At 42.6% G+C, this 26022-nt stretch overlaps 1 protein-coding gene across 1 annotated transcript in view; it reads left to right on the top strand.

The window, feature by feature from the left end:
* The window catches only part of LOC126272934 (sodium- and chloride-dependent glycine transporter 1-like), a 138331-nt gene extending 136981 nt beyond the window's left edge, over nucleotides 1-1350 (top strand). Inside the window, exon 15 of the mRNA XM_049976232.1 lies at nucleotides 1012-1350. Within this exon, the coding sequence (XP_049832189.1) occupies nucleotides 1012-1113 (102 nt within the window). The 3' untranslated portion in view covers nucleotides 1114-1350. The remainder of the gene's footprint in view (nucleotides 1-1011) is intronic.
* Nucleotides 1351-26022: the final 24672 nt, after the last annotated feature.

The following is a 26022-nucleotide window of genomic DNA, read 5'->3' as shown; positions in this document are numbered from 1 at the left end:
CATAGTATCTGAGAGAATCTGGCTACAGTGGACAGTTTTCAATCACATTTTTGTATTTCGGCAAATATAACAAAAAATTATTTTAAATAAGAATTGATAATTAATTCTGAACTATCACAAAAGGGTAGAATAACAGGTTATGACTTTTTATGTAAAAGGATTTAGAAGTCACTCTGCAGTATTATGCCTGAAATATGAAACTAACTAACTGGGATAAACAGATTAAAAATGATTGGATGCCATGTCGACACAAATGGTTCACAAATAAAACTATCAAAAGAAACAGGAATTACATTTGTAAGCCAAAAGATGCTGCTTAAGCGCTGATATTGTAAAATAAAGTAATACTCTGCTTTTAAGTGAGATAGCAAAAATTACTTAACCTTACATCAGATGACAGAAACATCAGAAAATTTTCTTTAAAAAATAATGGAACAGGTGTCCACTGTGAAACTCCCTGACAACAATGATAGTGTGTATTAGAACTAGTTTTTACCAATTCTCGGCAGGCAGCAGCACCATTCTGGGCCACTTTATCCCATCTTCTCCTACTTGTACTGGTGTTATACATTTCTGCAACAGCAGAAGTGACATACGAAGATAAAATGATTTAAATATTCTGTAGTATCAAAATTGACTTCACCTTGCTACAAATTACAAAACACTGCTATACCAAACAGTATTGTTTGCTAAGTAACAATGGCAGTAATTGGATCAAGCTCATACAGGTCAACTTAAATACCAATTCCTCCATTCTCAGCACATCCACAGGAAGTGCTGAATTATTGTGTACACATGATAAGTCTGAAAAGAAACCTTTCTAATTTTTCAATGGTGAATTAAACCACAAATAAATTCAGAGATGATTGTGACACCGTTAGAGTCTCATTGTCTGAAAGCTAACTAAAAAAATGGAATACTGAAAAAATTATGAAACATCATAACCATAAAATAATGAAACATCATGAGCACAATGTTCTTCCCTGTCTAAATTTTTATTTTCTTTTGCAGAGACTTGTGAAACATCTGAAAGCAAGCAGTGAATGGGGTCCTGCTCTGCCAGAGAACCGAGCTGCATGGAAAGAGCATATTTTATCCAATACCAACAGATGAAGTAGTATTTTTAATTCTTTCATGTTCCTTTGCCTTGTTTTCAAAATCATACACATAAAAGCAGATCATGAATACAGTTACTTTCTCGGCCATCTATGACATAATGGCATCTGCCTGTTTCAGAATCACTTTAACTGGTACAATGGTGGCAGTACACATGTAATGCCGTTATTATGCACTGTCATTTATAAGACTATGAATAGTTATTTATGTGATCAATAAATATTTTTTATAGTACGTCTACATGTTTTCTATTTGTCCCTGTTTCACTCATTTTACTCACTGTGTGTGTGTGTGTGTGTGTGTGTGTGTGTGTTCAAAACAGAAATGCTTAACATAAGCATAGCAATATTTTTTATGTTTCCTTCAGCTACAAGTACTTTCTTGGCCAGATTTAGTTGCCCTTTCTGCTAAGCAACGATATTAAAAAAATGCTTCTCGGTGATATTTACAAAAGGCACTTGCACAGAATCATGTACTTTCTAATGAAAATCATTTAATCTCAGTAAATCATTTGATAATTAATGTAATACAAATCAAAGAACACTTAAGGTAGAATTTGCCAGGTGCAGTAAGGAAAATCACAGTTGTCATAACTTTCAATGACTAACCTGGAACAATGGTAAAGAGGTGAACCAATTATCTGGAAGAATTATACATTCTACTTTTGGCACTTTTATTTATATTCTTCATTGCTTCCTTCAATCACTTGGTATTTTATATTTCCACTTCTCTAAATTTTTCTCAAAGTTTCAGCAACAGTAGGCTATGTGCACATATTCAGATGTTTTAACTTTGCCAGTGTACAGATAGCTAGTTATGTTCTTTTTACATTAATTGCATTGTGTGAAGTAGTGGATAAGCCCACCATGATAACCAAGGGCACTAATGTGCTGCTTCCTGGACTGGGGTATGCAGGGCGACCTCAGACGGAACTGCCCGGCAGATTAACGTCGAGGGCCGGTATGCCAGCCAGCCTGGCTGTGGCTTTTAGCCAGTTTTCCACATCCTGCAAGGTGAATACCAGGCTGGTGCCCACATTACACCTCAGTTATACAACTCACTGACACTTGGAAACATTCGCACTCTTTCATGGCTTACATTAGACACAGACAGCTGGGGTACACAAATTCTGGGATGGGGGGGGGGGGGGGGGGCTTGGCACAGGAAGGGCATCCATCCACCCTCTGCAACTAACACTGCCAAATCCACAGTAACAAGGCCGACCCGTGTTGAAACGGCCCAAAGAAACTGACTGAAGTAGTACATATAAACAGCAGCTGTGTGGTGTAAGAAAAAGAATAAGTACTTTTTAAAATAATTTAGACAAATATTTTAGGTCTAGCTCCCATAATTGTCCATGTGAGTAGACTATCACCTGTCAAAATTTGTTGTCAATATACATAGGTTGGAACTTAAACAGTGGAAACACTGCTGTGGAGACACTGTGCAATGGAGTCTACTATTGTCGCTGGTAGCACACGTTACTGACATATCTACCGTACCTCTGAGCAAATGGCCTCATCAGTCCCATGTCACTGGCGTGCGCACAATCAAGGGAAACACTTGTGAGCGTGCGGCCTAACATAACGGTGTCACTATGTTTTCGAAACAGGACCAACGGAGTTGGATCAAGATTGAATGTGCCGGAGGTCATACAGCACGACAGTCATCAAGGTCTTCAAGAGGCGTGCAGGGAATCGGCATTGCCGTACAGAACAGTGGCACGTTGGGTAAAAGCCTTCAACGAAGGTCGGGAAACTGTGGCAGACATGCACCTGGCAGGTCGTCCTAGCATCTCTGAACAAGAAGTGCATACTGTTGCTGTGTTAGTGAACAGTGATCGACGCCATATGATTCATGAGCTCACCAATGAAACCGGATTAGCACATACAGCTGTGCGTCACATCCTGAAGGAACACCTGGACATGTGAAAAACTGCATCATGATGGGTTCTGCATGACTTGATGGAAATGCAGAAATGGATGTATTGCAAAGCTGTTCAGACGCACTTTGAGTGCTATGAGCGCGAAGGAAAGGTTTTCGTATGCCGTGTCATAACACTGGATCATACGTGGTCCACAACGTACGAGCCAAAACTGAAACGCCAATCCAACGAATGGCGCCATTATGGGTCACCATGAAAGTCGAAAACTGTATCAGTTGCCCCAATATGGTGATAGTTATGGTGATTCTCATGTACGACTGTGATGGTGTTATCCCAACCCATTACATTTTTCCACAGCAAACCGTCAATGCACAGTATAACTGTTCGGTTTTGAGCATCAACTGTGACCAGCTTTGCGAAAGAAGTGGCTACACTTTCTGTTCAACCTACCCACCATTTTGCATGACAATTTGCAGGCGCATGCAGCGCAAGATGTGGCTGCTCTGTTCAGTCGATGGGACTGGAAAGTACTGTACCATCCACCATACTCCCCAGACTTAAACCTTGTGACTTTGATTTGATCTAAAGATGAAGGAACCACTTCGTAGCATTCGCTTTGGAACTGTTCAGGCTCTGCTAACAGTGTACTATGCCTTCAGCATCATTGGCAACAGGTTCTACACAACACTAGTGACTACTTTGAATGACAGTAACAGGTGCAAACATGTAACTCTTTTGTATCAGTTGTGAATAAATAATTGCCACTATTTAAGTTCCAACACTCGCACTTTATTAGAAGCAGCTTGCACCAACTGCTTCTGTCAGTTAACATACAACTTTACTCCCCTTGTACTCTCAACATGTCTGTCCCTCTCATCCTGCAGTCAGAGTGATTTGCCCTTCCTTTTTAAGCTTCCCCAGTCTATCCTTCTCTCTTCCCCAAAGAAGAAACTCTGTAATTTCAGAGTTAAGAGAATGTGTGTACTCTTACAGGTATATGTGTCCCTCGGCAGTACTGACATTTCCTCTGAAGGTATGCATTCTGTCTAAGAATTTTATAGTTTTCTTGAGAGAATTTTTCTTTTGACAGAATGAAACATAAAAAAACAGGTAGTTACATTTACTCATAAGCCAAAGGAGATTTATAAGACTGAATATAGGGATAAGATTATGAAGTGGATGGTGTAAGACAATTATACTCATTCTCATTTCATTCTTCTCTTGACTCTTTTCATCTTCTTCAACTCAAATATTTAATTTTTCATTGAGTTCAATTTAAACTGGTATCGTCAGCACTGGTGTGATACTTGTTATAACACAAAATTGAGAACGCCTGTATAATACAATCATTTTAATACATAAACCAGAACTTTGTCTAATACAGAGTCCATGTGCATAGCTAGGTTGGTGCCAAGTAAACAATTCAAGAGCAGACTGTAGTTCTCAGTCACTAGGAACACTGCAAAATCAGGAAGAGTGCACCTTGCTCCTCAGTTCAATAACCAAATTAAACTTGTCTCTGCTTGGTGGCACTGGGTAGTCGCTGTGTGAGCCACTTCAGAGGTGCGGCTGTCCATAGTGTCAAAGTGCTACTTTCTGGAGACAGAATTTTGCTGCTGCGTGCTGGCATGGGCAGATCAAATAACAGGTTACTTGTGGACACCTCGTGTCCTGATGACTTCCGACAGATGGTGAGGTGACATCACAACTGGTGTGGTAATTGTGGGTGGGTTACTACAGTTACCACAGTCCTCCCCCCTTGTTGAGACACCTGTATGCTGCTGTCACTCCACCATCCTTCCCCAATTATGTGAGACAGCACTGGGAGTTCAGGAAAGTGACATCCATTTCTTTGTAGGTGTTCCTGGTCAGTGGGCATTGCGCCGTGAACAGCTCCCTGTCTGGCTGCACAGAAGGATAGTGGCCAAGAGGGCCAACTGGCCCTGACAATGACCACCATGGGCTGGATGCTGACGGCCAGGGGCACTGATGCTGGAACGAACTCCCTGAAGTGACTTGGGGACTGGGCATGGAGGTGGAGCACTGGCTCTGGTGGTGGCAGCACCAAGTTGATCTTGTGCTGATGCATGGGCTTTTCCGGGTCCAGGTCTTGCTGAACCAGTGGTGGTTGAACAAGAGAATCGTGAATGGTGAATAAGGTGCAGTGGGTGGGCTTTTGGAAGCAGAGGAGAGGAAGGAATTCCGATAAGTGGAAAAATGGATGAACTCTGGAGGCCAAGAGGAGGGGGAGGAGGAGGAGTAATTCCCACACGGGTGCAAAGTTGGCTGTGGTGACGCATCACCATTGTGTCATCCATCTGCAGCATATAGAAGCATCAACCATGCTCGCTGCAGATTACTGATAGAATCCATTGCTTTTGTCAACCAAAGCTGCGTGCTCACGCCAGTTCCCAGGCACGTATCATGCCACTGGAGGGGCACTGGGAGGCCTCAGTGTGGGGAACAGAAGTGCAGCACTGTTCATAGCTGGCAGCCATGCAGGAGCTCTGCCAGGCTCTTCTTGCCAATCAGCATACACCTTGAGGAACTTGAAGAAACAGACAAGGGCTTCATCCACTGTAACATTGCCAATATATTTCTTCATCCATGTCTCAGACATGTGGGTGAAGCATTCCACCTCTATGTTTGACTGAGGGTGGAATGAAAGTTCATGCGCATGCTGTATACCATGGCAAGCACAGAAATCATGAAAAGCCTAAGATGAATAAAAGACTGTTGCCCATTACCATGTGTGGGCTGTCCTTCCATGGGAATGCCCTCATGAGATCCCATATTGTTGCCTCAGCTGTATTGAAGTGAAGTTGACAATGTACAAAAACCTGGAGTAGGCACTGAAGACCAACTAACAGGTGTCCCAGAAGGGGCTAGCAAAGTTGATATGAATGCACTCCCACTGCTGTGGGTGCTCCGGCCATGGAAAATAACTTTTCTGGAGTGCAGCCTGATGACCTGCACATTTATAGCATGCAGCAATTAAAAGTTTGATCTCCCAGACTATGCCGAGGTAATACACATGATGGCAAGCCAGCATCTTTGGGTGTGAGAATCCCCAATGGTCCTGGTGCAGAAGATGAAGAATGCTGCTTTGGAGAGCCACATGAACCACCTCTCATGGGGCAATGTTTTCTGTAGACAACAAAAGAACACCATCAATGAAGGTAAGTCTGTCGCAACAAAAAATAATAACAGATGGAATCTGAGGCCTATGCTGGAGGTCACACAGGCTACACCTGCTGAATATATCTGAGCACTTGACAAAAAATGGGGTTGTCAGTAATGGCTTGAGCAACACAAGCACTGTTAATGTATGGTGAGCTGCCTCATTGAGGTAAAAACAAAGCACTTTATCTAGGCTTGGGCCCCATTGTCAGTCAAGAAGGTGCATGGGTCGAAACTGTATCTACTCATGAGCAGGGCTCACTGTTGCAGTCCATGTACTATCTTGTGTGGCAAGTGCACTGCAGGACAAAAAAGAGACACTAATGGCTTCTTATCAATTATCAAATGAAACTTAACATCATTTACAAACACACAAAATTTCTTAATAGCGTTAATAACTGAAGATTTTGTTATAACTTCAAGTTGAACAAATATATTTCAAGGAAGACGCAATACACGAAAGTCACAGATCAAGTAAACAGAGTAAGACGTGTGTACACTTTAACAGTCAAATCATAACTGAGTCCGAGTCTAGCGGCCACTGGCTGGCTGGCCACTTAAGTGGCGCTGCTGCTGCATGGCTGGCACACAGCGCCACACGTAGAGGACGCGCGTAACTGCGCGGCGGCACTTTGAAAGATCGGCGAGTCACAACACTTTTCCCCCTCTTTGAAGTTTTCGAACAGATCTTGATGGAGGTGGCCTGTAGATTGCTAAAGTCCATAGGTGGTGTTTGATTGACCGTGACGGGCACAAAAATCCGCAAAAGCGGAAGAGGCAAATTGCAGATCATTATCAGTAACAAGAGTAGAGGGATGGCCTTCCAAAGAGAAAATGCAAGCTAGATCATTGGTGGTTGCCACAGTGGTAGGCGACGTGCAACATACAATGAAAGGAAAGTTAGAGTAGGCGTCAATAACGAGAAGCCAATAAGTACCTAAAAAAGGTCCCATGAAGTCAGCATCAATATGCTCCCAGGGCTGCTCAGGCAAAGGCCATGGTGACAAAGATGACTTCGGGTCGGCGGCCTGTGACACACAAGGGCCGCGGCAGTGACCATGTGACAATTTCAGAGTTGATGCTGGGCCAGTACACATGACAGTGCGCCAGAGATTTTTTGCAAGAGACACCCCAGTGCCCTTAGTGAAGGAGGTGCAAGACCAAAGCACGCAAAGACACAGGTACCACAACACGCAGCGAAGCATTTTTGGTGGAAAGGAGGATAACACCATCCCTAGCCGTGAGGCGGTAACGCAAAGCGTAGTAGTTCCGCAACAGATCAGAAGTCTTAGCAGACGGACGATCTGGCCAACCCTTCTGAATACAGCATAAAACCTGGGAGAGGGTAGGGTCAGAACCCGTAGCAGCCGCCAGCCGGTCCCCGGTGATGATTAACCCGTCCACAACCCGCTGCTCGGCAACATCCAGGTGGAAACACAGAAGTTCATCCCTATCGAATGCCAGATCAGGACCCATGGGAAGGCGAGACAGTGCATCAGCATTCGGATGCTGAGCTGTCGACCAGAAATTAATCTCATAATTGAAATGAGACAAGTAAAGATCCCAACACTGGAGACGGTGTGCAGCCTTGTCGGGAAGTGACGTTGATGGATGAAACAAGGAAACAAGTGGTTTGTGATCCGTAACAAGATGATATTTGGATCCAGAGAGAAAAACACCAAACTTATGAAGAGTATAAATAATGGCCAAAGCTTCTTTTTCAATTTGAGAATGCTTTTGTTGGGCATCTGTAAGCGTTTTGGAGGCATAAGCAATGGGTTGTTCAGAACTGTCAGAAAAATGGGGTCCAAGGACTTCACTGACCCCTTATTGAGAGGCATCCGTGGCAAGAGCAAGATGTTGGCCAGCTGGATAAGTACCCAGGCACAGAGCCTGTTTCAGCATAGTCTTCAATTTCTGGAAAGCCGCATCGCATGATGCGGACCAGTGAAAAGGCACGTTTTTATGCAACAGGCGATGCAACGGCGAGCCACCAAAGCAGCAGACGGTAAAAACTTGTGATAGTATGCTATTTTCCCCAATAAGGCGTGCAGTTCCTTAACAGATGTAGGGCGAGGAAGGGCATTGATCGCAGCGACGTTTGCTGAAGCAGATAAATAACATCCCAAGAGAGTTTCTGAAGTTAAGACCGGCAGTCTGTAAGACATGAAAAATTGTGCGGGGATTTTGAAGATGTTTGCCAGTGGTGGAGCCAGTGACAACAATGTTGTCCTGGTAATTTAACTGTTCCAAGAATCGCTGAAAGAGAGCAGGGGCAATGGCAACCCCAAATGGCAATTGTTGGTATTGATAGAGGCCGAAAGGCGTGATAAGGACCAGAAACTGCCGGGAAGCAGCGTCGTGAGGAAGCTGATGATAAGCTTCTGACAGCTCAAGTTTAGAAAAATATTGGCCTCCAGCAAGTTTAGTGAACAATTCTTCAGGTCGAGGCATGGGGTAAGTGTCGATAAGGAAATGAGCATTTACAGTGGCTTTGAAATCGCCACAGAGACAAATATCACCATTTGGCTTAGCAACGACAACAACAGGAGAGGACCACTCACTGGAAGTGACAGGAAGCAAGACCCCTGAAGCAGTGAGACGATCCAGCTCCCATTTGACCTGATCACGAAGAATGGGCTGAGCCCGAAAAAACTTAAGCCGAGCAGTGGGTTTGAGCATGATATGAGCCTTAAAGTTGTTTGCACAGTCTAACCCAGGAGAAAAAGGGATGAAAATGTCGTCGACAAGGAATCCAATTCAGCATAAGGAATAGCATCAGAGACAATATTCACAGAGTCATCTATGTAGAACCCAAAAACGCGAAAGGCATCAAAACCAAAAAGATTCTCCACATTACTATGGTCGACCACAAATATGGGAACAGTGCAAACAACAGATTTGTAAGATACCTCAACATCAAATTTTCCCAACAGAGAAATCTTCTTTTTATTGTAAGTCCATAATTGCCTAGTGACAGGTGACAGGACTGGAGAACCCAACTGAAGATACATCTGAGAAGTGATGATAGTGGCAGTAGAACCAGTATCCACCTGCATGCGAACATCTCGACCAAGTATTTGGACAGTGAGGAATAACTTCCCTGAAAGGGAAGAAGTACAGTTGACAGACAACACAGAATCAGAATCAGCGTCATGTTCATGAATATCATGTATGCGGTCGGATTTGCAAACGGATGACACATGACCCTTTTTTTTTTTTTTTTTTTGCATTTGTGACACACGGCCCAACGTTGTGGACAATCTTCTTGTGAATGTTTCATAAAACATTGCGGACATGAAGGAAGTTGCCGTGGGTTTTGCTGCACTTTCTTAGAGGTTTGTTTACGGTTAGGCGGAGGCTGCACTTGGGAGCGTACTGCGGCCACATCGGCCGGCGGAGACACGCCACACGCTTCGTCAGCACACAGATATTGTATTTCCCCAACGTTGCCTCATGCCTCTATTTGTGCTCCAGCGGCACGAGAAATTTCAAAATACTGAGCGATGGATAGGACTTCATCTAGAGTCGGATTTGCCAATTGAAGGGCACACTGCCTAACTTCTTTGTCGGGCACCGATCGGATAATAGCATCCCGTACCATGGAATCAGCATAGGATTCTTTGTGAACTTCGGTAACAAATTGACACTTTCTACTGAGGCCGTGAAGTTCAGCAGCCCAAGCGCGATAGAACTGATTTGGTTGTTTTTGACAACGATAAAAGGCAACATGAGAGGCTACCACATGTGTTTGCTTTTGAAAATAGACAGACTGAAGGGAGCACATTTCAGCAAAAGACAAAGATGCAGGATCTTTCAAAGAAGCCAGTTGCAACAATAACCAATACATTTGAGGTGAAATCCATGAAAGGAACAGAGACTTACATGTTTGTTTGTCCGTGACATGAAATGCCAAGAAGTGCTGTCGAAGACGTTTCTCGTAATCAGACTAGTCTTCCGCCGTCTCGTCGTAAGGACGAAAAGGAGGTAGAGACAATGACGAATCGCGTTTGTGAGAAGCGTTTGCTGTTCTATGAGACCTTGCAATAGTTGCTCTGAAGTAGCCATGGAAACATGTGGGTCAAAGGTGGAAAAGAAAAATCACTACCTTGTCGCCAATTGTAATAACTTCAAGTTCAACAAATATATTTCAAGGAAGACGCAATACATGAAAGTCACAGATCAAGTAAACAGAGTAAGACATGTGTACACTTTAATAGTCAAATCTTAATTGAGTCCAAACCATAATTGAGTCCGAGTCTAGCGGCCGCTGGCTGGCTGGCCACTTAGGTGGCGCTGCTGCTGCATGGCTGGCAGACAACGCCGCATGTAGAAGACGCGCGTAACTGCGTGGCGGCACTTTGGAAGATCGGTGAGTCTCAACAGATTTCCTTCTTGATTTGAGAATAATTCTTCTGTGCTTCATTAAGCATCTTTGATGAGAAAGTGATAGTCTGTTCTGAACCTTCAGGTTGATATTGAGACAACATTGCCCCCATGCCATACTTCAATGCATCAATCACAACCACAAGCTGTAGTGCCAGTTAATATGTGACCGCACACTAGGTGGAACATCAACCATCTTTCAAATTCTTTAACATGTGGTCACAGATGGTAGTCCATACAAGTGCTGCAACTTTTTTAAGCTGCTGATTTTGTGGACAAGAAACCGAAGCCACCTGCAGAAGAAACTTGTGATAGTACACGTGTCTGCCTAAGAATGCTTGTAGTTCCTTTACATTGGGCAGCCGCAAAAGGGTCACAATAGCCGCTATGTGGCTCTCATTTGCTGGATCCTGCGAGGAGAGATAACGTGACCCAAGTATTCTACAGAAGGCTGGAAGAACTGTGACTTCCCAAAGTTTCACTAAGCCACTTGTCCCGCAAGGTATGAAACAAAAGCTAAATGTTGAGCAGATGATCCTCAGTAGTTACACTGGTAATGACATTGTCATTGAGGTAATTTATACCACATGGAATTTGTTGATTAAGCTGTTTCAAGTAACATTAAAAAACAGCAGATGCACCTCCAATGACAAAAACCAACCGGTTATATCAACAAAGTCCACACTGTGTGTTCACGACAAGAAACTGATGTGAGTCATCATCATGTGCTATAGCTAGACACGCTTCCATCAAGTAGATTTTTGAAAAATACTGTCCACCTACCAGCCGTGTTTAATGTCCACCGGAGATGAGGAATGGAGATGCACCTCCAATGACAAAAACCAACCGGTTATATCAACAAAGTCCACACTGTGTGTTCACGACAAGAAACTGATGTGAGTCATCATCATGTGCTATAGCTAGACACGCTTCCATCAAGTAGATTTTTGAAAAATACTGTCCACCTACCAGCCGTGTTTAATGTCCACCGGAGATGAGGAATGGAGTACCTATCAATTACAGACTGGGAATTCACTGTCACCTTGAAGTTACCAGAAAGATAGAGTTTGCCAATTGGTTTCTTGATAATCACCAGAAGCGTAGTCCACTGACTGTTCCATCATGCCGAGATTTATCTATCTGGCTAATTCTTCCTTTTTGGAAGAGCCTTACCTCCCATATTCAGTCATACTGGGCTTGTTAAAAACCTTTCCTTCTCCTGGACTCTACAGTGTTAACACTTTTTTGCCACCAACCATACCAATCAGTCTCAACCTAAGATCAATGTTGAATCCTGCCTGACTCTGTTCACTCCTCCTTCCAACCATGATTCAACCCCACTGCCACCAAATCACCCCTGTTAACTTCCCAGAATTTCTTAACCCCGAAACTCACCACCATTCCCAAAATCCCTCAACATGCAAGCTAACCTTACATCTGCAGCACGATCTGCAATCTATCAACTAAAATCTGATCCCAACCTTATTATTCTACCTGCTGACATAGGCTCTACCACTGTTGTTTTGAACTGCAACGGCTCCAGTTGTCAAATTTGTCCACCTACAATCCCTGCCAGATTCCAGAAATCCAGCATGATCTCCAGTCTCTCCTTGTATCCTTAAGCCCATCCCAGAACCTCTCCCCAGAGTCTACTTCTCTTCTCACCCCTACAATTCCTGCACTCCTACCTGTTACAAGCTTCCTAAAGTCCATAAATCCCGATACCCAGGATGTCCCATTGTGTCCAGTTACTGTGCCCCCACTAAGAGAATCTCTGCCATCGTAGACAACACCTTCAACCTATTACCCACAACCTACCCTCCTATATAGAAGATACCACCCATTTCCTCCACTGACTTCCCTCAATTCATGTTCCTTTAACACAGGGTGCCCAGTCTGTCACTACTGATGCCACCTCCCTCTACACTAATATCCCTAATATCCCAAGGATTTATCACTATTGACCATCACTTTTCCCAACACCCACTGGATTCCAATCTGACAACTTGCTTCTTGGTCTCTGTGACCAACCACATCTTCACCCACAATTACTTCTTCTTTTAAGACATCACCTACAAACAAATCCAGTGTGCAGCAATTGGCACCAGCAACGCAACAACCTATGCGAACCTATTCATGGGCCATCTCGGGCAACACTTCATAACCACCTAGAATCCCAAACCCTTCACCTGGTTCAGATTCAATGATGACGTCTTTGTGACATCCTATCCACATGCCTCTACAACCTCACACCTCCTCCCCCATTCGCTTCACCTGGTCCTCCTTAAACCAACAAACCACCTTCCTCAATGTTCAGCTCCACCTCAAATATTGCTACATCAGTACCTCTGTCCATATCAAACCTACCAACCACCAGTAATACTTCCACTTCGACATCTGCCACCAGTGCCATACCAAGAAGTCTCTTCCATTCAACCTACCGCCTCAAGTCTGCCACATGTGTAGTGACAAGCAGTCTGTCTTGAAATACACCAAGGATTTCACTGAAGCCTCATTCTTCTATAGAAACAGATCTCCTATGTCTTACCCTCTCCACTCATCCACCACCTCCAAAAGTCCCATCATCTTGCAACAGAGGAGCATTCCTCTCATGACAAATTACCCAGGAAACTGAATCACATTATCCATCAGGGTTTTGATTACCTCTCATCATGCATTGAAATGAGGATTGTCCTATCCACTAGCCTCCCACCCCCCTTCCCCCAAACACACACACACACACATACACACACACACACACACACACACACACACACACACACACACACACACACAGGTACTCCGCCACCCACCAAACCTACACAATACCCTCATCAATCCCTACACAGTCCCTGCTCCCTACTCCATGCCTCAGGGCTCATATCCCTGTAATATACCTAGATGCAACACCTGTTTCACACATCCTCCCACCACCACCTACTCCAGTCCAGTCATAAGCATCACCTACCCCATCAAAGATAGGGCTACCTGTGGAACCAATCATGTGATCTACATGCTAAGATGTGACCACTGTGCTTCATTCTACATGAGCATGACAACCAACGAACTTCTTGTCTGCATGAATGGCGACCAACAAACTGTGGCCAAGAAACAGCTGGACCAACCAGTTGCTGGCCTCCACAAAATTCTTAATTTTAATAATTGCTTCACAGTCTGTGCCATGTGGATCCTTCCCATCAACACCAGATTTTCTGAATTAAGCAGGTGAGAATTTTCTCTGCAATACATCCTACATTCCTCTAACCCTCCTGGCCTCAACCTTCCCTAGTCATTGTCCTTAACCCATCCATCCAATCATTGTCCTTCACCCACACATCCCCTTTTCTGTTCCCACTCCAGCACTACACTGCCTTCTATTCCATAAGCGCACCCAAAGTCCTTTTACTTCTCTTCTTTCCCACTCCCCCACCCCCATCCCCACAGCCCTCTGTCTCACCTCCAACTGCACCTAGCTGACCTACCCTCTCTCAGCCTTACCTGTATGCTCCCACAAGCAACATTTTACCACCCCCACACTTAATCTGCTATCAGTCCTCTTCCCAGCCTCATATTTACCCCCCCCCCCCCACCCAGGTTGCTTCTCCCATCATGCACAGTTGCTCGCAGTCTGGACTTGGCAGTCAGGTACTGGTTGATTGGTTTGTGGGGATTGAAGGGACGAGACTGCAAAGGACATCGGTCCCATAGTCAGGTATGTGTGTGTGTGTGCTGATTTTTGTGTGAATGTGTGTTTGTATGTTGTCTGTTTCAGAAGAAGGACTTCCGGCCCATAGCTTACACATTTAATTTTTGTTTCATTACCACTGTATGCTTGTACCATGGGAAGCAAGGAGAGGATGTTGTTTGGTGGCTAGTATCCCCTTTCTACAACATGGTGGCTAGTATCCCCTTTCTACAACACAAACTGCACACATGTATTAACAGGGTTCCTTACTAACCAGAACAGAAAGCTACTTATCTTTAAGCTAGTTCATGTATTGTGGCACAAGCTCTTTTGTAATAGTCCCTGTTAGCCTCACTGCTGAAGAAGTACAAGTCCCACTATGTACACACTCTGGTCGCTAGGTACTGACTAAGATAGAGACTGTGACTCTGACTCTGCGATCTAAATGCTGGCAGTCAAAAGGGCATTAGCAGCGCATTACTTGTGTGACTGTGTTTGGTCTTTCTCCTGATAGGTGCACTTAATTCAGCAATCTTCTTGCAACCTCTTTGCTGGTGACAGCTTATGCCAGAATACTTTTTGTTGTGCCTGTCTGCAACTCAACATCTCTGCTATATGGTGAGTAGCAGTCTATCCTTTTCATAATCTTGACATTATTCCATCCTGGATTTTCCATTGCTTGATTTTAACATTATTAGAATACAAATAAAATTTTTGGAGTAATTTTTTCTAGCCAAATTTTGCATCTCATTGGAGACCTTGCTTGATTTTTTCAATCATATGAGAGTATTATTTCAGATAATTGAATCAAAAAGATAGCATCCACATTCATATTAATAACAAAAAGGATGTACTCTGCATATACATTATTCGCATAGTTAAAATCAAAGGAATGTTTACCTTGACAGTGCTAAGTGGATCACTATACTGCTGGCCCCCAAAATACAACACCTTGGAGGAAGCATTCACATCTGATGAAATTTGAAGCATGCATTTGTGGCAGTGAGAGATGCACATGATCAGCATTTCAGTGCAGGCACACTACAAGTGCCAGTAGCACCACCTGTAAGCGCTATATAAAGGGGGGCGCAGACAGCTCAGTGGATATACTGGAACTGTTCTTCGTGCTATTCTTTCGTGTAAGGAGTTTCAGCATGCCTCACAGAAGACAGCAAACATCTTTCAAGCATGTTTCAGAGTTCAACTAAGGAAGAATAACTGCCTAAAGGAATTGTGGATTTTCCTTCACAGAAATTGGTGATTGGGTAGAATCAAGCAATGGTGCTGTGGATCTGTAATCGCTAGATAAGGGAGGAAATAACTGACCAATGGGACTGATTGCACCCACTTAGTTGCACCACTACACGTGATGACTGTGTGCATCGCAGTGATGGATCGCTCTGCCACACAGTGAGCCATAACACAACAAATTATGTCAGTCATGTAACAAGAAGTGTCCATGCGTACCATGTGACGTCATCTGCAGCAGAATGGACTCTCAGCAAGGCATCCATTTCTGAACCAACACCTCAGGCGTTTGTGTGGTGTGATGTCTGTCAGACATGGCCAACCAAATGGAACAACACTGTATTTACTGGTGAATCCCAATAATGCATGCACCACCTTGATGGTCAGTTTAGAGCATGGAGACTCCAATGTGAGAGACTGTTGAACTGTTGCCTTACTCATTGAACACTGGTCCTGCATCCAGTATTATGGTTTGGGGTGGTACAAGATTCCATCCTGCACCTGCCCCCCTCCCAGTACACACTGCCAGTACACTAATCAGCCAACATTGCATCTCTGAAGTGTTGGAGCCTGTTATCCTCCCATACCTTTGGAACTTGCCAACAGGAGATAATGTGTGACAACCCACAGTGAGCAATATTCAAGAATTCTTCATCACCAATCATATTGCATTGCTACCTTGACTTCCTTGTTCTCCTGATCTGGCACCTATTGAAAACTTCTCATCAATGATTGCGGAATGATGCCCCGGGATACACCACACACTGCTACAGCAAACCAACTTTGGCAATATGTGGAAGCACCATGGACTACTATACCCCAACAAAACAGGCTGTATTGTCAATCATGTGATCCTCATACAATGTGTTATCTATCAGGATAGGACTGAAAATCAATGAGACCAATATGACAAGGGGAACTGAGTTCCGAAAAAACCATGGGCTTGACCACAACATGTTTTTTAACCCCTTCTTGCTTCTTCTGGCAAGGCTCACAATGGTGAATGTACAGCTCAGTATCATGATGGTAATGTTCTTATATTTGAGTGAAAGTTCTTTCAACATCCTGCTGGGTCCTCAATAACCAACAGCCAGATGGATCTTATGGAGTATGTCAAATACCTTGGATTCTGGAACATAAACTCAATAGCACTCTTACATTTTTTAACAGGATAGATCACCTTAGTCTTATTCTCGACCATCATTATGTCATAGTGTGTCAGCAGCCAATAGTTCCATAGTTCCTTCTTCATGGTCATCTTAGCCTTTTTCATATCAAAGACTAATTTTTGGTAAATGGTTTCAGCTGGGAAAACACATTTTTTTAGTAACACTGGCTCTTATTTGGGATAATTCATTGCACAACCGTTGTTGCATGTCACCATGGCATGATTCCTGTCTTGGCACTACACTCCCATCCAACATGATGAATCGAGCCATCCAACATGGTGAATCGAGAACAATGGAAAAGGATGACGGAAAACATCTGTGGAACTTCAGCTGGAAGCTGCACACAAGTGAACTATTATGACAGTACCTGTGACCGATAGTTGAATCCCACACAACAATACACTGTCTTCGCAACCATTAAACAAAGGCCTGAACACTACCACAAACATTGGTGAGGGGGGGGGGGGGGGGGGAATGGCAGGATTAGGCATATTATATTCTTTACCAGAAGACAATTTGGCAGAATATACAACACCTGGGCAATGTGTAAAATATCAATCTTTTCATACTTTGATGTTCAATTGTAGGCATTCTATACATTATCTAGGCATTCTAAAGAATGCCAGGGTTCACACAATGCTGGAAACATATATATTGTTTGAGATACAATAAGTTCTGTTTACTTTCGGTCAAATTTTGATCTTGAGGTATAACATGTATTGAAATCTACCAAATCAGTTACATGAAAATGGCAATAACCGAATCTTGCTTCCTCTTGAATAAATTACTGAAGACACCCATGATTGGAAAGAAAGCAATACTGCCAGAGTCAACTACCAGCGCATCAATGTGTATATGACAGGGGTGACAGTCAACTATTGGAAATTGCAAAAGTGGACAACTATTTACTTAGGTAGCAGAGGTATTCTTGTCTGAGAGATGTTAACATTGGCTGAAATGGGGTAGTTGGTACATTTATCATGATCTCTCATTACATGTAACACAGTAACCTACTATCTGACAATTAGCATTTGTTTGTTTGTCTACAGCATTCCAAAGCTGAACTGTACTTTCAGCAGTCAGTACACCACCGATCACTCCTGATGTGTGTCAGGATGGTTTGATTGACAATGCCTAGAAATGAGGAAGCTTGTGTGCTCCTTAGGTAACCTGACATTATGAAGAAACAAGTGTGCACCTTAATTAAAGCTCCAACCACTCTCTGAGAGTTGTGAGCTTCATTTGAGTTGACATGGATCAGGATGGCTTCCTTATGATTTATGTATCTCAGAGTAGAGTTTATGCAAGATTAATTGGCCCATGCGTAGAATTGCATAGTCGTTCTCTGCACTGGATGGATCCACCCTTCTTTTCCAAAGGGAGAGGGGGCTGCCTCAGTTTGCTGTTGCCTAGTGAGCTACAGATTTGTCTGTTATGAATGAACAATTCTCTGCCCACCTCAGCTAAACTGTGGGAAAAGAGGCATGTATGTACTGACTGCACTGTAACCTTTCTCAAATTATTTTCAAGAAATTATTCTGTAAAAAAATAATAATAAATAAAAAAATATTATTCTCAAACATCTCATAGCCTCACTCATCAGCTTCATGATGAACTGCCTATAATTTCATCAATGGTCATGGTTATTGTGACATTTTCTATACTGAGGAAAGTAGTGGGTGAAATTCAAATAGTTTTCAATGAACAAAGGTGGACACTGAGTCTGCATGTGATACATTTTAGATCGTACACTGCAGAGTACAAAATCGAGTTAACATACTGAACTTTTCTTTAAGCTTCAGATGCAATCTATATCTATTGCCAATCATGAGTGCACAAATGAGAGAGTGGAAGTGAAATAATCATAACAACCCTCGTATTTCATAAACGATTTTTTACACATAATACATGCAAAGCAAAGAATATTTTGACATATGGCTAACCCGAGAAACTTTCTGCTGCAACATATGAATGAAATAATACAATTACTTTAAAAGGGACCAATAGCTGGTGAAATGCGTTGAACGTGTTTGCAATAACATAAGTGACTGAATCACACTTTTATTTTATACAAAGAGTGTGAGCTTTTCATAAGCTACTGACCTCACATGCTCTCAATTGTTTAATTAACAGGACACTGTTTCAGGATTCTGTTGCAATTGCATTAGCATCTGATGAGATGAAACTGAGTACACACCACCGTGTTTTTGGAAAAGAATCTAGTTTTAATATGGCAACAAGAGAAAGAAAAGAAGGTGAAAATAAATCATTGTCTGTGCTGAAATTTCAGTGTAATCCTGTACCCATTGTGTTTCTAATAATAAATGGCTGACTTCTATTGGTCATTCTGGCATAATCTGTTAACGTGATCGTTCGCACACTTGCTAGCCATAGCTTATAAGTTCTACATGGCAGGTGCTTGTATGGTGGTCTCAGTTGTATACTACACCTCCCATACCATTCTGTCTCACCTACGAGAGAGCTCCCACCTTTGTCTCCTCCACTACACAGTAGTAGTAGTAGTAGTAGTAGTAGTAGTAGTAGTAGTAGTAGTAGTAGTTGTTGTTGTTGTTGTCTTCAGTCTTGAGGCTGGTTTGATGCAGTTCTCCATGCTACTCTATCCTGTGCAAGCTCCTTCATCTCCCAATACCTACTGCAACCTACATCCTTCTGAATCTGCTTAGTGTATTCATCTCTTGGGGTCCCTCTACGATGTTTACCCTCTACACTTCCCTCCAATACTAAATTGGTGATCCCTTGATGTCTCAGAACATGTCCTACAAACCGATCCCTTCTTCTAGTCAAGTTGTGCCACAAACTTCTTTTCTCCCCAATCCTATTCAATACCTCCTCATTAGTTATATGATCTACCAATCTAATCTTCAGCATCCTTCTGTAGTACCACATTTCAAAAGCTTCTATTCTCTTCTTGTCCAAACTATTTATCGTCCATGTTTCACTTCCATACATGGCTACGTTCCATACAAATACTTTCAGAAATTACTTCCTAACACTTAAATCTATACTCAATGTTAACAAAGTTCTCTTCTTCAGAAACGCTTTCCTTGCCATTGCCAGTCTACATTTTATATCCTCATTACTTCGACCATCATCAGTTATTTTGCTCCCCAAATAGCAAAACTCCTTACCACACAGTTATGGGTCAAGTAATACCATATGGCCACATCATGGCACAGCATGAGGAGAGCTGCTACACAGTACTACACTACGTTTAAGATTACTTGATACAGTCACTTCCTGAATGCTGTAATGTGTAACACAGAGCAATATTGGAAGTGGGCACAGCAAAATGTGGGAAATGTGAGAACTTTTGTCAACAGCTGATTTTGAAGTGACCAATGCCTGAACTGCAGAAGGAGAGGTGTTTTGTAGCCCTGAATTTAAACTCAGGTCCGAAGTTATCCACAACCTCATGATGCATAATATACCCAAAAAAGTCCACGGTAGAATTAAAATTATGATTGCTTTGTTCACAGCCATTAAAGCTAACCCCTATGAGCAAACTCAAGACAAAAAGTAAACTGTCCTTCACCCACCATTCCCCTTCCCTGTTCCCACTTTAGCACTAACCATTCCCTGTTCTCCATCCAGCAATACACAGCCTTCTGTTCCACCAGTGCACCCACAGTCCTTTTACTTCTCTTTTTTCCTGCACCCCCACCCCTCTACAATCCATCTAACCTCCTGACTGCACCTAACTGCCCTAACCTCTCCCAAACTTGTCCCTGTATGCTCCCATGAGGAGCATTTTACAGTCCTCAGCCCCTACCTTCCTATCCCTCCTCCTTCCTGCTCCAGCTACCTCTCTCTTTACCCCCACAACCCAAATTGCTTCTCCCATCAGGTGCTGTTGCTCACAGCTGGCCATGGCAGCCACAGACAGTGGTCATGTGTGTGTTAATTGCACTTGCATGAATGTGTGTGTAATTCAGAAGAAGGCCTTTTGGCCGGAAACTTACTTGTCTAGAGGTATTTTTGTTGTCCCTGTCTGCAACTCAACATCTCCACTATATGATGAGTAGCAATCTATCCTTTCCACTTGATTGTCAACAATATGGAAAGGATAGATTGCTGCTCCCACATGGAGGAGGCACTGAGTTGCAGACAGGCACAATGAAAACACTGCTAAAATAGTTAAGTATTTGGGCAAAGACCTTCTTCTAAAGTAGAAAACACATTCACACAAGCACAACTCACACACACAAGGCAACTGTCAGCTGGCACTGAGATCCATCTGCGACTGCATCTGTTGTAAGCAGCAATCTGCTGGGATAGCTGATGAGGGTAAGGTTGAGACACAGGACACAGGGGAGTGAGGGAGAGGAATAGCAGGGTATGAGCAGGGGCAGGGGAAGATGCTATGCTGCCTGTGGGAGCATGCAGGGACTTGGTGTGGACAGGACAGGGCTGCTTGGTGCAGCATTGGGTGGCTGTGCTTGGGAAGATGTGCCACAAGGGTTTGGGAGAAAGAGCACAGAGAAGGGAAAAGGATTTGTAGGTGCACGGATACAATAGAAGGTGTGCTAAGTACTGGAGTGGGAACAGGGAAGAGGATAGGTGGGTGGAGGCTAGGGTTACAGGTATGACGGATATATTGTAGGGAGATTTTCCATCTGCATGATTCAGAAAATCTGGTGTTGGTAAGAGGAATGCAGATGGCACAGAGTTATCCACAAGCAGATATCCCATGTCTTGTTTTTCCAGTCACCTACCACCCTTCATATACTCATTGTCCAGCCACAAAGGAACACTCCTCTCATGACTAAGTACCACCCAGGACTAAAGCAACTGAATTATATTCTCTGCCAGGGTTTCAACTACCTCTCATTATACCCTGAAATGAAAAATATTCTCTCCACCCCTCCCTACTAACATAGTGATATTTTGCTACCCACCAAGCCTCTGCAATATTCTTGTCCGTCCCTACTCACGCAGACTCCCAACCCCTTGCCTCAAGGCTCAAAAGTCTACAACAGACCAGATGCTCCAACACATCCATTTGCTCCAGCCCCATCACAGGCATCTCCTACCCCATCAAAGGGTGCACAAAGCACCATTTGTCCAACACCGTGTTAATGACTGCTTCACAGTCTGTGCCATCTTGATTCTTCATAATAAAACCAGCTTTTCTGAACTGCACAGGTTGGAATTCTCCCTAAAACATATCCTCATTCTCATAAACCCCAGAGCTCAACCGTTACTCATCCTTGTCCAACTACCTTTCCCCTTTGCTGCTCCCACTCGAGCACTTCACACACCTTACGTCTCATCAATGCACCTGGAACTACTTTCACCCTCCTCATTTCTCTCCTCTCATTTTTCCCCTCCCCTCTACCCTGCCTCCTCCAACACAGCTGATGCTGCACCTAGCAGCCCTACCCTGACACCACCACATTCCTGCACTCTCCCACAGACAGCATAACACCCTCCTCCAATCCTACCTTGCTATTCCTCCCCCTCTGTACCCCATGCCTCATCCTTACCCCCACCACTCACCCCAGTAGATTGCTGCTCACATCAGATGCAGTCGCAATTTGACCTCAAGGCCCATTGACTGTTGCCGTGTGTGTGTGTGTGTGTGTGTGTGTGTGTGTGTGTGTGTGTGTGTGTGTGTTTTCTGCTTTGGAATAAGGCTTTTGTTCAAAAGCTCAACTACTTTAGCAGTCTCTTTCATTATGCCTGTCTGAGACTCAACATTTCATCTATGGGGTGAGTAGCAATTTATCCTTTCCATATTGAAATTATTACCAAAATATTCCTTAACCATATTTACAAAACTGAACCATTCATTTTAGTGATAGTAAGGATTCAAAATGCTAAAGGTCTATGAATTATTATTTTGTTACATCATCTCATATCGTAAATACTGAACAGAGAAAGTAGTGAGTTCTAGGAAATAATTCCCAAAGAAAGTATGTCCAAAAACTAGAATACCTCAGCCAAGGCATAAAAATACAATACGTTGCAGTTAAACAGAGAAACACACACACACGGAGATGTATAAGGAAAAAAAAAGCCAGCTTGTTGGCTGATGCACTGCCACAGTGTAAACAATCCATACTCTTTAGATTCATATGAGTTATAACAGTAAGGTGATAGCTAACATCTTATTTGCAGCTGCTAGCTTGGTGCTCAATTTATTATACCATGGGACTACACAATATGTAAAAAGTCTATGGGTATAATACAGCTTTGAAGTGCTCCTACATCTACATGCCGACAACTTACAAATTGTACTTCACTACATTTATCCTACGACATTTAATCTTAGATTTAATAATGCAGAAATACACATATACACACATGACCACTGATACCAAATTCAAAATATGTGTGCACACAGTCACTGAGGTGTGTTTCCTACCTAGCTTAGGAAAGCTGAGTATAATTTTACTGGAGGCAGTTGGGGCTGAGGTCAGCACAATTGAGTACATGTAACAAATCCAGAGCAGGAGTGAGTCAATTGCAGACAATGACTACGCATGGATGCAAGAGAGCGTTCATGCAGTTCACGAATCCATTCAAAGAAGGTTTTACCACCATTCATATTTTTACTTTTATCAGTTCTCAAACGTTTTTGTCAACTTATGGAGAATAGTTTAGCATGAAGACTATGGTCTATACAAGGGTAAAAATTGGAATTCCACTTTTTAGTTACTTTCCTGGGGCTAGTCCCAGGGTATAAGGTTTTGAGTTGACCAGCTGCAAGAAAATGTTCCAGCCAGTTAGAGATGCCAATTCACAGACTCACCACACCTGCCAGCGACAAATCTGATATGTTTGTGAGTCCAAGGAACACAAGTAAGGCACAACAGAAAGAGAAAAAATTTCCACTAAGAAAAAAACATTAGATAGAGTGATTGTGGCAAATGCTGACAGAGATGGCCAAAACAAACAGCATTCCTCCTACTTACCTGCTGCATAACTCTAGTCTGCAGACCTGTGTCCAGAAACTTCATGCTAAATGAAATTCTGATAATAGTCAATCCACACTTCAATTTCATCATCATCATATGCAAATGGAAGAATAAAATAAAACAAAGAGATTGAAGGTTGATGAGGAAGGAATGAGTTATCCACTAATGCAATAGTTTGACAGTGCCCTGGATGAACTGAGTCACAAGTAAGCAGCAAGTTGGTGATATTTCTTCAGGATTCCTGAAAACAATGGGAACTGGAGGAACCATGTTATTTATCAAAAATCTATAAAATGGATGATCAGATTTCCACAAAAACATTATTTTCATATTATAAAAAAAATGAAATGAAAAACACATGTACAAATAAAAAAATAAATTTTTAAACTATGACGTAATTATTCTGTGAATTTACACTTGAAAACTGTCAGACACTGTACTGATGAATATAATGAAAATATTTTAGATCTTCTCATTCAAGTACAGTTTTGCTTCTAGGAGAAATGTGCTAGATAATTAATTTTGTTCTTAATAATGGAAGTCGAGCAACAAGAGTCAGGATACAATCTTAGTATTTGTAGACCAACATAAAGTCTTCAACAATGTAAGATGGAACAAGATTGTACAATTGTTAGAAGATTGCCACTAAAGTACACAGGCACATAAATAATCTACAACACCCAAGTGTGTGTAATAAAACTGGAAGGCCAAAAGAGACAAGTTCATGTAGAGGCAAGATTGCAGTTTATCACTCCTGTTGCTCAACTTTTACCTCAAACAAAGAGCAAAGGGAATTAAAGAAAATTTTAACAGAAGAATAACAGCTCAGGGGAACAGACACCTATGGTAAGGTTTTCAGATGACATAACCCTTCTGGTTGGAAATACGGAAGGCTCAGAAGACCTACTGAAATAAATGGACAGCATACTGTGTCTTAAGGATAAGCAAAGCAAATACAAAGGTAATGAGTAGTAGAAATGAGAATAACAACAGGCTTAATATCAAAATTCACTATAACACTATAGTGGAAGAAATGAAAGAATTCTCCAGCTGAGAAGTACGATTACTCAAGATGATCAAAACAAGATAGATCTCACTGGTAGAGTGGCACAGGGGAAGACAGCCAAAGGAGTAATCAAACCATCTCTTCTATTGCAGAGAAACATAGCACACAATATGAGTCAGCAACTAAAAGCATAAGACCACTCATGTGCTACTAGCTCTCACACGAGTCAACAGGAGATCTGCCAGCCCTCATAGAGTCACTGCTTGATGAGGACATAGTTTTAGTTCCAGTATTTTTCATAGAAAAGACAAGTCCAGGAACCCATGCAAGTTGTTTACAGAGCATCAGGGGTCTCAGCTGCACCGCTAAAGTTAAGTCCAAGTGAACCCAAGAGGCTGCTCTCCATTATTCACTGAGCTACCCATAGTTTAATGATTAGTCCATGCCATACAGCCATAAATCAAAACTGGTACCGTACAGTTATTGTAAAGCTTCCATTTCAGACAAATCAGCATCTTCATTCTGAAAACTTTATTCAGCCACCAAAGGCTATCTATAGTCGGTCTAGAATGCTGCAAACTTTGACTCAACCTGCTGCCTGCAATCCATGTTCCCTACAAAGCAAACTATCAACATAGGTGCTCTATAGGTACTGTACCGAAGCTGCACTGTGTTAACATCTAAAATGGACATTGGATTCTACCCTGGTAGGTTCTCTCAATCTTTACCAAGAAGTGATTTTGGCTGCCTTCTCCTCCTGCTCCCCCCTCTTAGGCAGAATCACTGAATGGTGTATGTTAAGTGATTGCTAGAAAACCACTTATGGAGTAACAGGAAAATGTTTGAATGTATACCGAACATTGCATGAAATGCTATCAAAGGATTGGGAGTCAGACGTTGTATTTGTGAAGATCTTGTCTGAACCATCATCAGTACACTGGAAAAAGAAAATTTATCTACAGTAACAACCAATCTCAGATAGAGATCTCATGTACCATATATTCTCCCACACTCTGAACTGATACCCACTATCCATGCCCTAAGGATTACCCTAAGCACCAGTATACACATCACTATCATAGACAGCAGTAATAAAAGCATAGCCCTTTTGTTTTGTGTCTATGTGAAGCACAGATCTATTTCAGGTTTGGTATGTATTAGGGTCATTCAACATCAAGTGCCCCAGTTCAGAAGATTCTCCCAGCTCTATCATCTTCAATTTTGATGAAATTTGTACAGTATGTACCTTAGGGTCCTACACAAACTTATGCAAAGTTTCTGGCTCACCTGTAACTTGTTTGAGGTGCTACTGCCACTTTTGTGAAGACCACTTTTACCAAGACCGGAAAGTCATGATGAATCTTCAAGTTTGGCATTCCAATGTTTCTAATGTAAAAGAGCTAGACTCT

The sequence above is a fragment of the Schistocerca gregaria genome, chromosome 5 (assembly GCF_023897955.1).
Source record: "Schistocerca gregaria isolate iqSchGreg1 chromosome 5, iqSchGreg1.2, whole genome shotgun sequence".
In the NCBI taxonomy this organism is placed as follows: Eukaryota; Metazoa; Arthropoda; class Insecta; order Orthoptera; family Acrididae; genus Schistocerca; species Schistocerca gregaria.
Note: the sequence above shows the minus strand (reverse complement) of the source record. Positions and strands in the feature narration are given on the sequence as shown.